At 40.1% G+C, this 14476-nt stretch overlaps 1 protein-coding gene across 7 annotated transcripts in view; it reads right to left on the bottom strand.

Moving 5' to 3' along the window:
- LOC144014219 (myomegalin) overlaps positions 1–14476 on the bottom strand; it is a 75672-nt gene that overhangs the window by 30099 nt on the left and 31097 nt on the right. For 6 of the 7 annotated variants that reach the window (XM_077513862.1, XM_077513899.1, XM_077513889.1 and 3 more), the window contains exons 1-12: positions 7427–9382; positions 5416–5553; positions 5223–5342; positions 5059–5151; positions 3475–3699; positions 3251–3409; positions 3078–3179; positions 2444–2581; positions 2174–2353; positions 1900–2094; positions 222–404; positions 28–144 (exon numbers count right to left, since the gene is read on the bottom strand). In XM_077513862.1, the coding sequence (XP_077369988.1) occupies positions 28–144; positions 222–404; positions 1900–2094; positions 2174–2353; positions 2444–2581; positions 3078–3179; positions 3251–3409; positions 3475–3699; positions 5059–5151; positions 5223–5342; positions 5416–5553; positions 7427–8734 (2958 nt within the window). In that variant the 5' untranslated portion in view covers positions 8735–9382. Of the gene's footprint in view, positions 1–27; positions 145–221; positions 405–1899; positions 2095–2173; positions 2354–2443; positions 2582–3077; positions 3180–3250; positions 3410–3474; positions 3700–5058; positions 5152–5222; positions 5343–5415; positions 5554–7426; positions 9383–14476 lie in introns of those variants that run through there. The other variant, XM_077513917.1, reaches the window with a different exon arrangement.

The raw sequence follows: 14476 nt of genomic DNA, 5'->3' as shown, positions 1-14476 counted from the left end.
AAGAAAAATGGCTGTTCCCATGTGTACCTGTGCTTCCCTCTCCTTCTTGAGCATCAACTGCATCTCTTCCTGGAGCGCCTTCATTTCTTCCTCGCTCTCTGTCGACGACTGCATCATCACTTCCTCTTGGTTCTGCATCATCTCCTGATCAATCGGGTATCCCGTAAATACGTTTGCACGGGGTCACAAAGCAAACAACCAGATGAAAGCGCCAGCGGTACCTTGATAAAGGCTTCTTTCTCGCGGAGAAGACCTTGCAGGTGCTGCGCCTCGCCGCCCATCTCCCTCTCCTTGTCTCGCCTCAGCTCACACAGCTCCTGGTCCCTCTGCGACAGCTGCCTGCGCACCTCCTGCAGCTGACCTGTGCGCTCGCTTATCACCAACGACAGCCTGTAGGAATTGTCCTGAGATGGATACGGGGGAATATGGAAGGAAAACATCAAACGACTGATATTCAGGATGAACCTAAAATGTATCATATGTACAGGTGAAGATCTCTAAATGTTTGAATGCACATGATCAACTGTTCGATTTGCTATTTTTTTGCACACCTTCTCTAACAAGGAGCTTAACAACAAAATTCACAACAGGTTTCCTTTTTCCCCCTTCCAATTTCGAAGTTGTCGTCCACTTGTATGCCTTTCTTTGACTCTTAAACTCTGTCTGTTGCAACTTTTTTAAATTTCAAATTTGATATTGTATAAATGATTTCTATATGTTTTTGTACCTTCAATAGTGGATTGTAGAGATAGACTGATGTTTCGTTTTGGTTTTCAGGGCCGATGCCGATTATTAGTCAAGGAGGCCGATAACCGATATTTAGAGAAAAGATGGTGTCAAAAATGCTTCAAATACAATTGTCAATCTTGACTTTGTTGCAATTTCTTACTTTAAGCATGTTTATTGAACAATTTTTCTGACTTTTCAAAATTTTGATTTTTTTTTTTTTTTTTTTTTAAATCTTAAGACCTCCTTTTAAATTTCTACAAAATATTCAGGGAGCTCCGAAGTTCATCAGTCCATCTTAAAAAGTTAAATGGAATCAAGTAAATACCATAGCTCTCTATAATTTTCTATAATTTTTTTCCCCCCAAAATTGAAAAATACCTCAAATCTTAAACTTTCAGATTTCTTAATGTCAAAAAAAAAAAAGAAAAAAAAAAAGTTTAGAAGGTTCCCAGGGTCAGCAGCATCTCCTATACATTTAAATAAATCTTTCCCTGAGATTAAAATATTTTAGATGTACTTTTTATATTTTAGATGTACTTTTTATTAGCCTTCAGATTAAAAAAAAAAAAAAAAAAAGTTTAGAAGGTTCCCAGGGTCAGCAGCATCTCTTATAAATTTAAATAAATCTTTCCCTGAGATTAAAATATTTTAGATGTACTTTTTATTAGCCTTCAGATTTAAAAAAAAAAAAAAAAAAAAAAAAAAAAAGAAGATTTGTCAAAATGCCTAATTATTAATGGCCTGTCCGACAATCGGTCTATCCCTAGTGTATTGCAACAGGTGGTTGGTTTAGTTAGAATACATCAAAAGTGACTCCAAACTGACTAGTTAACAACAACAGCAAAAGGTGGAGGTGTGAAGTCGACAGCATGAGTTGCCATAAGAGGAATTATTTGCTGCCCTAAAAGGAGTGCAGATTGTGCCTTCTTTTTTTCCTCACATTTCCTTTTTTCCATCTAAAGAACTCGGGGCGCTAATTAGAGCACTTCCAGGCTTCCCTTTCCCTTTCCCTCTGTATCATCATTTTTATTTTTTTTGTGTTTCTTGGACTGGTTATGACTGAAGACAAATAGCGTTTGTGTTTTTACATACTTGGCCAATAAATCCAACTCTGATTATAGTTTGTTCTACAACACAGCAAACTCTAACCACGCTAAATGAATATGCTACCTGCAGGTACTGGTCTTTGGCACTGAGGGTGTTGAGCAGGTCCGACATCCGTGTTTGGTGTTCACTTGTTTGGCGGCTGCGGTCCGACAGCAGTTCCTTGAAGAGCTTCTCCTTCAGCTGGAGCCGAGCCTTCAGCTCCTCCACCACGTCTGTGGGACCGCCCTGACCTCTGGCGACCAGGGCTGCCGTCAGATCCTGAGCACACACAAAACAACTTTGGCCAACTTTGTTCTCGTAAAGTTTAGAGAGCCGCAAAATAGAAACAATGTGTAACCTGCGTCTCCTTGCTGCGAGCCTGCAGCGCTGCTTGTAGCTGGCCGATGATGTTGTCCTTCTCCCTCAAAGCGCTCCTCTCCTTCTCCTCGGTCTGCTGCTTCAGCCACTGCAGGTTCCTGTAGGCCTCGGCCGCCTGCTCCAGCTCCAGCTCTTTCCCTCGCACCAGAGAATCCAGACTCTTAAAAAAAAAAAAAAAATCGAGCACACGAGTCCGGTTATCACGAGTGTAACAAATAAATGTCAGCTCAAGCTGGCAGCTCAAGTGCACCGTGATGGTCTCCTCGTTGTTGGAGAGGATGCAACGGAGCCTGTCCAGGTCTCGGTCCTTTTCCCTCTGCGCCAGCTGCAGCGTCCTCACTTGACCTTCACGTTCGTCCAGACAGCGGAACTTGTCGTCGATGGAGCGCTGCGGGAAGACGTCACATTGCAATTGTCAATATATGACGCACTTTAATCTGTCTGTCTGGCCTTTTTTTTTTTTTTTGATCAATTATTCATGGTTTTTCGCTATTTACAGCAGGCCTCTGTCCCTATCCCCAGCGAACAACGGGGGTTATCTGTACATGTAAAAAAATTACTTATTTTATAGCATTATATTTTAGAATTAAAAAAAAAAATCTAAAATGAGGAAACTGTGTTTGTATATTTTTGACAGGCTATGTTTTATTACTCAATGAATCAGTCAGAAAGGTATCGTTGCGTAATTTCAAGCACATTAAAATATCAGAAATTCAAGCATCTTCAAGAATCCCTGAAGACTGAGTAAAGTACACATTTTTTTTTTTAGATTAGTTTTCATTGGACATGAGGGTATACAATTAAAGATATTGCTAAATGGTAAACGCAAAAATAAAAAAAGATTTCTATTCCCTGGTAAATGTACCCGTATGTTTGCACACTACCTCCAAAGCTCTGTCTCTGTCTTTAATTCGCTCTCTTAACTTCTCAAGAAGTGCATCCCTTGGTTTGGCGCTTCCTGGTGTCTCTAGCATCTCTGAGTAATCCTAAAAAATCAAATAAAAGACGTTTGATAAATGGCAGGTTTATATACAGCATGTATCATGCAACGTGTTACCTGTAGCTGTCGCTCCTTGTCCTGCAAAGAGTGACTGAGCTGCGCGATGCTTCTGTCTTTTTCTTGCACCGCAGAGAGTCTCTCTGCGACGGCTTCCTTCAGAGCCTCTTCTTTAGCCTGGAGCTCAGCGCGGCTTTTCTGAAGCGCGCAATGCAGGTCCTGCAGCAAACGGGAGAGATGGTCATTCATCCTGCTCCTGCTCCGCTTCGAAACAAGCCACAAACCTGATTGTGTTTTTCAGTCTCTTCCCTGTGCTGCAGCGCCTCCTGGAGGTCAGCATTCAGGCGGTCTTTGAAGCGGGCCAGATCCTCGCCTTGTCTTTGGCTCTGTCGGAGACTGCGCTGGCTGGCCTCCAGCTCCAGACCCAAAGAGAACAGGGAGCTCTGCACTCCCACCAGCTCCCCCTGCAGCTGCGCAAGCGTCACCGACTCACTCACGCCCTCCGGAGCCTGAAGAGGGAATAAACAATTAGCAAGTTGTTGCTGTGCTTTCTCCAGAAACTATTTTCTTTGGGATTCCGATTGTTGTAAACAGTTTTTAATTTTTTGTTTGTTTGTTTTTATGCATGGATTTTAAATGTCATTTAGGTAGAGATACTTTCTTGTTGTGCTTTCTAAATTTTAAAAATACCCATCAAACTGTGGACATCATATGAAACAGTCATCTGACTAAAGGTTGAGAGTGCACAAAGAGTACCAGATACAACAATAGGTGAAGACTATAACTATTGAGCATATAAACTGAAAATAAAATAATAAAATAAATAAAATAAAATAAGATTTTCATATTTTGGTAGCCCAATACAAAAAGTGAAAGTCATATAATTAAATCAGGGGTCACCAAACATTTTGAAAATGACACCTTCTTGGGTTGTTAAATGGACACCTCACTTATTTAGCCCATTATAGCAATAAAAAGTTCATATTTTGTCTATAATTAATTTAATACTTTCATTATTTTTCACGTACAATTAGTACCTTTAAAAACACATTTTGCAACTTGCTGTCGACTTAAAATGACATCCCAGGTAACCAATCACAGCTCACCTGTTTTCTTGGTTTGGTCATGTGACATTCACAAGCTAAGCTAAGCACTTGTGATGTCATTTTCAGTCGACAGCAAGATGCGAAATCTGTTTTTAAAATGGTACTAATTGTACATGGAAATCAAATTTATTATAAGCAAAATATTAACTTTTGACTGGCAAAAATGGCTAAATAAGTATCCCTTTAAGGGAAGGGCCTACTTACTACAAGTTTGATACACACACTTCAGACTTAACTCTATTATATGTTACTATTAATAATTTATTATTAATAGTTTAATAATTTATTATTAGTATTAATTTATTATATTTTAGTGATGTCACTGATAATGTGAATGATTTCTTACAATTATTAACAACGATTTAACAAGGTAGAAAACAACGTATCAAAATGAAACACTTTCTATAAATCTCTGAAGTGTTTTCATGCTCAAAAGAACACTTGTACAGCATTCCTGGGAAATCAAAATGCCCCATCACCAGTCAGCAGGCTACTCATGTGGTCCTTGAGGGAAGGCCTGGTGCCCGCGGGCATTTCTACATTAAAACATATTTTGATCGTTTCTGATGTAATTATTTAATTTCCTGCGATTGTGATCATCCAAATTCTAACAAAAATAAGTTGTTGTTTTTTGTTTTGTTTTTTTTAACTGTGTGGCGGGAATCTATGAATTTCACTCTTTGAGTTCAACAACTGTACAGCCGTTTTGCTTGTTTGTTGTTTGCCACTCGGATATTTCATCCACCATGATAAACATCTCACCTTGCTCTGTGTGATCTGATTACGGTGGGCCATCTCTCGCAGCTTGTACAATGTGACGTTCTGACCCTCGATCAGCTGATACAACTCCTGGGCCTTGAGGCAGAATTTATATTGATTACGAGTGCACACGTGAATCAAATCCATTTTGCTCCAAGACGCTCAACCTCCGTGTCTTTGGTGCTGATGGATTCCGTCAGGTCCTGGATGGTTCTCTCCCGACTCTGAGCGGCCTGGCGGAGGGAACGGAGCTCGCACTCCATCTCGTTCAGCTTCTCCTGCAGCTTCTGCACGCGGACGCAGAGGTCGCAATTAGTCTCAGGTTCGAGTCAAGTCATATTTCTCTGAATTCCGTCTCACCATATTGTTGGAATCACTCTCGTGGATTTTGGCCTGCAGGGATTGGACCTGCAGTTGGGCCTTCTGCAGCTCGCTGACGCACTGGCCGGCGGCACACTCGTATTGGTTCAACTGGTTTTGCTGCTCTTCGACAAGGTTCTGTAAGCGAGAGAGGACAGGCAGGTCTGAAATCAGCAGCTAAAATAGATTATATAGGAAAAAAATATTAAGACAGATTTCAAGAGAGGGTCCATGGAAATATCCGCCCACTAATACAGAACATTTGAGCATTTAAGATATAATATGATTAGTAAATTGACTAATTTAGTATGGAAGAGCACTGCCGGCAAATTGCGTAACAGTCATTCAACATTAAAAAGTCTGCTTATTATTCATGACATCGTTTGGTAAAAGCTTCCCGCATAGGACTTTGCCATTATTACATGCATGAGTTAGCTCGAGTGCACCCAAAGCGATTGTGTGTGGCTATTCTGTTTACATAACCCGCATGTGCACTCCCAACGGATGCATCAGTGACGTGTGATTTCAACGATAAAGCAGCATAAAGATTTTAAAAATAATTTCGGTAGGTACGACAGTTTCAAATGGAGTTGCTGAATTGATGAGATGATGGGGTTTTGTAACATTTGGTGGATGGCTTTGCCTTCGGGGGGTAGTGGGGGAAATGAGGCCAATAGTAGAGCCACTCGGTCTTCACCATCTCCCATCCCATAACCCACTTATGTCAGCAGTGCTTACACTTATTGTAGACGGCCAACTTACAGAGAACCTAACAAAGCCAAAACTGAAGATTACTAATTTATCGCATTGAATTTTTAATGGAACTCATCTCGTCAAGTGAAATGTAGATATTCCTGTCTAGTAATTTCACATGTGAAGAAAATCCTGTGCCTTAAAACGACAATGACCTTTTTGTTGCATGCCAACACAGGCAAACTGTACACACATTTAGCAATTAGGCCATGCCATGCCTGCAAGCTTACTGAGTGCTAATTCAACGTATTCTTTCACTTAGACACAAACCACAATGGCCGCCTGCTGTGTGAGCTGTATATAGTGACTAACACATTTGTGTGGCTAGTTTAGCAACACTGTAATTAATAGTCATTGCAGAGCACCAAACACGATTAATTTTGGAAATCAACTTTTTTTTTTTTTTGGTTCACAGTTTGTAAAATAGTTTTGGGGAAAATCCAGTGAAGGGTTTTCCCCTTGGGTTTGCTTGTTAGTGTGCATTTTCCAGAAATGTCATCATCGAAAACATGGAGGGGTCTGCAACACTTTTTAGAAATTTTCTGCCTTTCGGTCAAATTCTGGACATTTTTGGCCATTTTATGGACATAAGGTAAAAAAAAATTGCCTCTCTTTTTTTTGGACACTTTACAGCTATTTTTTGTCTGCCTTTTTTTTGCTATCAATTTTGTGGACATTTTATGGTAATTTTCAGGATTTCTTCTTTTGATTTTGAACATTTTATAGTTGCTTTCTGAACATTTTCTTTTCCGTCCTTTTTTTAAATCAGTTTTCTGACTTTTCTTGGGACAATTACGCCTTTCTATTGTTTTTGGACATTTTGAGGTTACTTTTTTGAATATTTTTTCTTTTGTCTTTTTTTTAACCAGTTGTCTGACAATTTTTGCAACTTCATGGCCATTTCATGGTAATTTTCTGCTTTTTCTCTTCCTTATTGGACATTTCATGGTCAAGTTTTGGACACGTTTTCATCTACCTGTCATTTTTTTTTTCTGACTTTTTTTTAAATATTTAATAATTATTTTTAATTTAATTAATTTATTTTAAAATATGTTATCTCATATATATATATATATATATATATATATATATATATATATTTTTTTTTTTGTTATCAATTTCTACTATATATATTTTTTTTTAGATACACAGGGAGCTGCAGGAGAGGAACTCAAGAGCCACACGTGGCTCCAGAGCCAAATGTTGCAGACCCCTAATCTAGATGTACTACATTCACAATTCTCCTAGTCTGTTATACCTGGTGTGGCTTTGGCGGAGGACATTCTATGTAAACGTCCTCCGAACAGTCTTCCATACTACCCCGGTTAAGAACATGGTCTGGCCCAACATGCAGTTGGATCAGGGGGGCCTCCAGCTCAGGCGTTGCCACATGCTGGTATCTTTCACCATATGGAGTCCCAAAGGTCGGTTCCAGAATGGGATCAGGGAAGTCCAACCTTCCATGATTGGGACTCCGTCTAAGCAACACCGGAAGTTTACTGCCCTTGGTGCTTCGGACCGGTCGGTGGACAGCATAATTCTGTAACAAACAGAGGGCAAGAGAGAGGCTTGGTCCAAGACAGCCTTGGCCATGTGGAGCTCTGTGAGGGGGCGTGTCAGATATCTGGTCGTCCAATGGATCCTTGGGAGAGTTCAACAGTTCATCTGTCGCGCCTTCGGGCTGAATGTAGTCCTCAGTCGTCTCCAGGGACGCTATAGAGGGGCTGGAGCTGCTAGCTCTTCCTGCCAGAGTGCGGTCACTATCTGAAGTCCTTGACACATCCTGAGAACCAGGAACTAGTGTCAGAGAGGATGGCGGTTCATCTGACTCCTCCCTATTTCCCTTTTCCTCTACTTCCGCCCCTCCACCACTGCCTCCAATGAAGCTGGCCGAGTATCGGGTGGAAGGGCCACAGGAAGTGCTCCGCGCAAGCTTCCTGGGCACCTTACAAACAGCTTCATAGTCCGAGTCTGCCACACGCCAATGGGAACAACCCCGACATCTCCTCGGAGTGGTTGGCATACAACGGTGAGACCCTGCAACCTCTGACCCTGGCCCAGCTGAAGATTGAGGGTGATGCTGATGGTGGCAATCCAAGCTGTCGTCAGCCCAGGACTCATACAAAGAGTAGACCAGGTCATCCTGAAGAAGCGCACAGTACTTGGCGTGGGTGAGACCTGAAATATCCACCATCCCGTCTCCCGTTGCTTCACTTTCATCCGCAGAAGTCACGGCGCTCTCCGCCGAGTTGGTCCTCCTGTACAACCCGCCGATGCACTGCCTGAGCCGATGTTTCTCTTGGAGGAGCCGCTGGAGCCTCTCGATGGAGAGGGCCTCCACGCGGGCTATCACCGTGTCGAAGCGGTACATGCGGTCCAGCATGAAGGTGCACTTGGAGCAGGCGAACTCCCCGCGGCCGTCTCGCGACAGCTCCTGGCCGAGGGCGTGCGACAGCAGCACCTGCAGGTTGAGCTTGGTGGCCGGGTGGAAGATCCACCGGCGCTGGTTGCCATAGAGATCCCGTCCACAGATGCGACACGTCTCCTTCATTTTGTTGTCCAGCATCGAACAAGCCGCTTCTCTCCTTTATGAGCGGTTGTACGCATAAACGTGTATCGGGTTCAATCTGTTTTCATATCCTTGTGACTCAGTCTTTACACTTCAAGCCCAGCATTGATAAAGATATCCCTTCCTTACGAGCGGTTGTACACAAACATGTAAATTATGACCAGCAGGCATCTTTGCCCTTTTACTTCACTAAGTACCTTCAGTTAACCCTGGCTTGACAGGAAATATCAGTGTCTAGTCAGCCATTACAATAGAACACTCAAACCAGGTGCGTCTTCTCCGGCAGGTGTTATGGTCCATGGAAACAGGTGTTACAAATAACACCAAATCTCTGAGTACGTTTCAATTCAAACCAGCGTTGTTCGGTAACCCAGCTCGCTCCTCTGCGCCATTCATTCACCGGACAATCACGAGCCGCTGCGCCGCCACCGGCTTCATCACGACCGGAGCGCCGACCGAGAAGTGTCCCGCCGACCCCTTTTTAATGCGGACACAACGCGGACGAAGCCAGCCCGTAGCTGTTTTCCCACTTCGCGGAAGGTTTTGGCGAGCGAAGGATCGACGTTCCCCTCATTTCAGAGCCGTCTTGTTACCGCGACGGTCAGGTGCTATGCGCCGCCTGACATCTTCCGGGGAGATATAACAAGGAGGCAGGCTGAAACACACCCGCAGCACCGGAGCGTACCATTCACAGAAGACAAAGGGGTGTTCAAAGTCCGCGACCGTCACATAGGTTACCCTTTCCTTATAAAACAATAAAAGAAATACTCATTGAAGTACACAGCCTTTTATTTAAATACAGAACATAACGTAAAGTCGTTACATATTTGTCTTTCGTCAGGTTAACGGGAAATAGACAGTGCCTTATTCCCCTTTGTGCAGGCTACTTACTTCCTCCTGCTCAGTTAGCAAAGCTCAGCTCGCCTGACTGACTTGTGTTGGTTGACTCCCGAGTAACATTAGTGACGCTCTAGAAATTTAAAATCACACTCAACTACAGCGTCTGCATTAAAGTTGTAATGTTGTAACACTGTCAAAATAAGCAGTGGTAGTAATAGCTGTCGTTGAAGTGAAGCCGTAATTATTTTGGAGGGCAAACAGTCCAATACATACTTTTCATATTTAATTAATATTTACGTTGCACGTGACTTGGCATCTATCGATTCCCAACCACTGTGCACATCCCTTGAGAAATTATACAATTTTACCTAATTGGTACAAAAAAATATTTACAAATTATCACCTAATCTGTACAAAATTAAGTAGCCTATATTAAAAAAAAAAAAAAAAAGTAAGATGTTCATCTATCGATTTAAGCAACATGTGCCACACATAAAAATTAAATGCCTCTTCTTCTGCAATGCAGAATAAACAAGTAACTGAGTATCGGTGCCATCTGGTGTCACCAAAGAAAAGTATTGGTATTAACAGGCCCAGACTTCATATTAAGCAAGTACATTTGTGAGTTTAGACGAGATCATCATTACGTCCGTTTATATACGTTTTGTACCATTTTTGTAGTAGTGTGCGTTGTAAATTTTTATCATGTAAAATGTCGGGTTAAGACAGGTTGGGAAACTGTATACAAAAAAAGTGTATCAAGACCAGCATGCCTTAAACACTGACATTTAAAATGTGTTGATAAGTTTGTGTGGTCCCATGTCATACAAATCACAACAAACGAAAACAAAAAAATAAAAAACAATACACCAAAACCATAACCCTCACAACAAAACACATGTTTATACAGAGGAACAATTATTAAAAACCTTCACTCTTGTTGTTATAAAAAACACACACACACAATTTACTTTATATTCCATTCATCCATCTTCACCGCTGGCTTAACCCAGTGGTTTCCAAACTACAGCCCGGGGGCCATTTGCGGCCCGCCGTCCATTTTTCAGTGGCCCGCGACATTTGCTAAAAAATGGCAGTTGACTCAGTTCACATAAAATAAACAAAACAAAAATGTTTAGAGATGGTCAAAGTAAGAAGGGAGGGTGTCGAAAAACAGGTGCCACTAATGAAAAAACTAAAGCTAAAATAAAAAAAAAAAACAATATTGTTACCGAAATTAAAAAAAAATAAATGAAAAGGCTTTTTAAAAAACGAAAACTAACTGAAACTACATTTTACGTTTACAAAACTAACTAAAACTAACTATAATTATAGCAAATATGTCCTTCGTTTTAGTCTTTAGCCTTTGGGAATGATTTTAAACGTGATTTGTAGTAGATTTATTTGGATATAAACCGGAATAATGACGTTTGAAAATATGTCACACAGAATTGACGTCATCTCGCAGCAGCCAATAAAAAAGCACTTTCAGATGACGTTTCTCCCATAGTGTTTTTTAAATATTGCGCACAAGTAATACACATATAAAAACCTAATACTAAACTAAGCATTTTTTAACTCATTTGCTCCCAATAACGTGTAAATACGTTTTTTTTAATGTAAGTGTCCCAAAGATGTATTTATACGTTTTTTTTTGTTGGTTTTTTATGCTAGAGCATACAGAAGGCTTTGATGCAGCCTCTCAACTGCAAAGAACGGTTGCAGAAATGGTAGTTATTACACAAACGGCCAGCAGGTGGCAGCAGAACAAAGGAGCTCAACCAGGGCTATCTAGAAAAAAAGCTAAATTACTTAAACTGATGAAACTTAGCTCTCTCCTAATGCTAATTGCTGCAAAAAGGAAACAGATAGAAACATACTTTTTTTTTTCCTGATGAAAGAAGAGACTTTAATCTTTCTTTTGGTAGGTTCCATGCTTTTATAGCAATTGAATACAATATTCTGTGGGCCTTGCAAAATCAGTCAAAATCCAGTGAAACAGCCGGGAGTGAACGGGATTGCTTCTGTGAAAATGGCGGCGAGTGAATGAGTTAAAGAACTAAACTTATAAAAACTAACAGAACACCCTGAAAACTAATAAAAAACAAAAATGAAAAATTCCAAAACTATCTTATAACCCTACTGCCATATTACAAATAAATTGGTTTATATACTGTAGTATTTTTCTAAATATGTAAAAGCAAAAATTAATTATTTGTACAATTTTTAGGACTAAACACAATTTCTCTTCATAACATTATGTGGCCCTTGCGTGCTTCTGATTTTCTGCATGTTGGCCCTCAAATGAAAAAGACAAGAGGCGGAGTACATCCTGAACTGGTCATCAGCCTGTCACAGCATTTTGTCATCCGTTTTGTGTATTTCTGGTCGCCTGGAGCAGATATTCCGACAATGACGCAATTGTAATCGTCAAACAACAAGGTTTTTCTCACACATTTGCCACTTTTGTCTGCCAATACAACAGATGGTCACGCTGTCTTGCTGTGACACAAACATGCAGAAAAAAAAAAATCCTCAAAGGAATGTTTGGCCTGGGAAGGGTTGACATAATACCTTTGAAGGTTAAATGCTGAGTTGTTTGTTACATAACTATGTATTTTAGAAAACGCATCGGAGCAGCTGCAAAGATCCAAAAGAAGCAAACGACACAATCCAAGCAATGTATTAGCTATGTCCAGCCTATTTTGCCCAGCAACAGTGAAGTGAGACCAGTCAACACGATACTCCCGCCTCTCCGCCATTGATTGGGATCTAAACGGCGGTGGCGTCCGGGGAACAAATTAAGAGCTCTTGTGGTGGGGTTTGTCAGTCTGGAAGGACATCAAGTCAATATCAGCGTCTGTCTGGCTCACACGGGGACGCTCAGAAGTCAACCTGATCTATCGACAGGCTGACTGAAACCGGAGTCAGTGAACTCCCAGAGTGCGAGATGCCAGCACGCTCGCACATTTGACAGAGGGCACCCGCATTGGAATGCTTACACACAAACGCACGCATGAACCCGTTTTTATCTCTGTAAACAAAAACTCGTCTGGAGAGATATCGCTCGGCTCTGTTGGACTTATACAAATAATGCCCACAGTGGAAAGATTATATCATAAAAAATATCGAACTGTATAGCGGATACAGTAATTATTGTTATAGGCAACTGAATTGTTATCATTTTTTAAAGCTGACTTGGAATGAAGTACAATTTCAATTATTACACTGCACAGTTACAAAATCAGCATAATCGTTAAAAAACGATTATTAACTCATTCACTGCCATTGACGGAAAAAGACGTCAAATGATGCATTTTTTTGCTGGTCTGGCAATGGATGTGTTAATACTAATTTTGGAGTTTCTTTTTTTAATTTTTTTTTTTATTTAAACATTTTCAACTCTTTTAAATTTTAAAATAACTAATTTAATAAATTTTAGTCTATTCAAAATAAACTTACATAATTAGTGTTTCAAATTGTATTTATCTTAATATTTTTTTATTTGTTTTTTTTTACATTCAAACATTTTCTAGTTTTGTTCCAAAAAAATAAATGATTGTCCTTCTGCACAGTGCACATTCTGCACTTCAACATAAATAAATAAATAAATAAATACATACAGAAATAAATAAATAAATAAATAAATATGATTGTAAATTGTTTGGTCCAAAAGGAACTTACATATTTATAGTTTGTTTGTTTTTAAATATCTTTTCTTTTTCTTTTTTTTGCATATTTCTGGTATTTCTGTTTTTTTAGTTGGTCTTCATATTTTTTAAATATTGAAACATGATCTTGTTTTGTACCAAAAAGAAATAATCGTTTGAATAATCGTGATTTCAATTATTGCCAAAATAATCATGATTATTATTTTTTTCCATAATCGAGCAGGCCGAAAATGAAGGGTATTTGCATATTTAATTTTAGCATGACATTTCATTCTTATCGTAAAACAGGGATGTAAAACTTTTTTTTTTTGGTCCTATTTTTTCTGCAGTGCACCATTATGACTCATCATATCTCATCATATTATAATGTGCTCATACACAAATTCCACCTGCATTTCATTATTCCATCCATCCATTTTCTGAACCGCTTGCCCCTCACAAGGGTCGCGGGGGGTGCTGGAGCCTATCCCAGCTGGCTATGGGCAGCAGCTGGGGTACACCCTGAACTGATTGCCAGCCAATCGCAGCATTTCATTATTAATAAATATGATATTTTCAATAACAAATGGAATTTTGAATCAGTAGTCAGTATTATTTGGTGAAAAAATGCTTGTAATACCTGTAAAAAGCAACATAAACTACAATTTGATATAGACTTTCTTCGTAGGCCGCAAAAAAAATGATGTGGCAGGTTGGATTGAGCCTTCTTTAATATTGACGTGTTTCTGAGTGATCCTGTACACGTGAATTCAAATTGAACATTTGAGCATGTACATTTGCATTTACACCCACTAAACTGGATTTGATAGTCAAATTGCATGCAGAGGCACCTTGAAAACAAATCATTGCTTGTATGACAACATATTATAGCCTAACAAAACAACAAGTAGATACTGTACTGTATTATTATTAAAAGGATTCATATGAAACTCATATTTACACTGGTGGGTGGTGTGTGCTGCCGTCAATAGAATACCCTCCCTCATTCTGAAGATTTAAAAGCATATGAGGAGCCAATGTGTCCTTGGGGGGGGGGGGGTTAGATAAAGCTCGAACTGTAACAGGAGTCGGCACTTTGTGGTTATATAAACCCTCGCTAAGAACACGCTTTTGAATTTGTTGGCTTTGCCCTTCCCGCTTGTATTCATGTCTGAAAATATGTTTTGTTGTTCACCGGGAGGAGGCAGACTTGGTCACGTGTAGGCTCTGCTTTTCAAAATCAAAGAAC

The sequence above is a fragment of the Festucalex cinctus genome, chromosome 1, assembly GCF_051991245.1.
Source record: "Festucalex cinctus isolate MCC-2025b chromosome 1, RoL_Fcin_1.0, whole genome shotgun sequence".
Classification (NCBI taxonomy): domain Eukaryota; kingdom Metazoa; phylum Chordata; class Actinopteri; order Syngnathiformes; family Syngnathidae; genus Festucalex; species Festucalex cinctus.
Note: the sequence above shows the minus strand (reverse complement) of the source record. Positions and strands in the feature narration are given on the sequence as shown.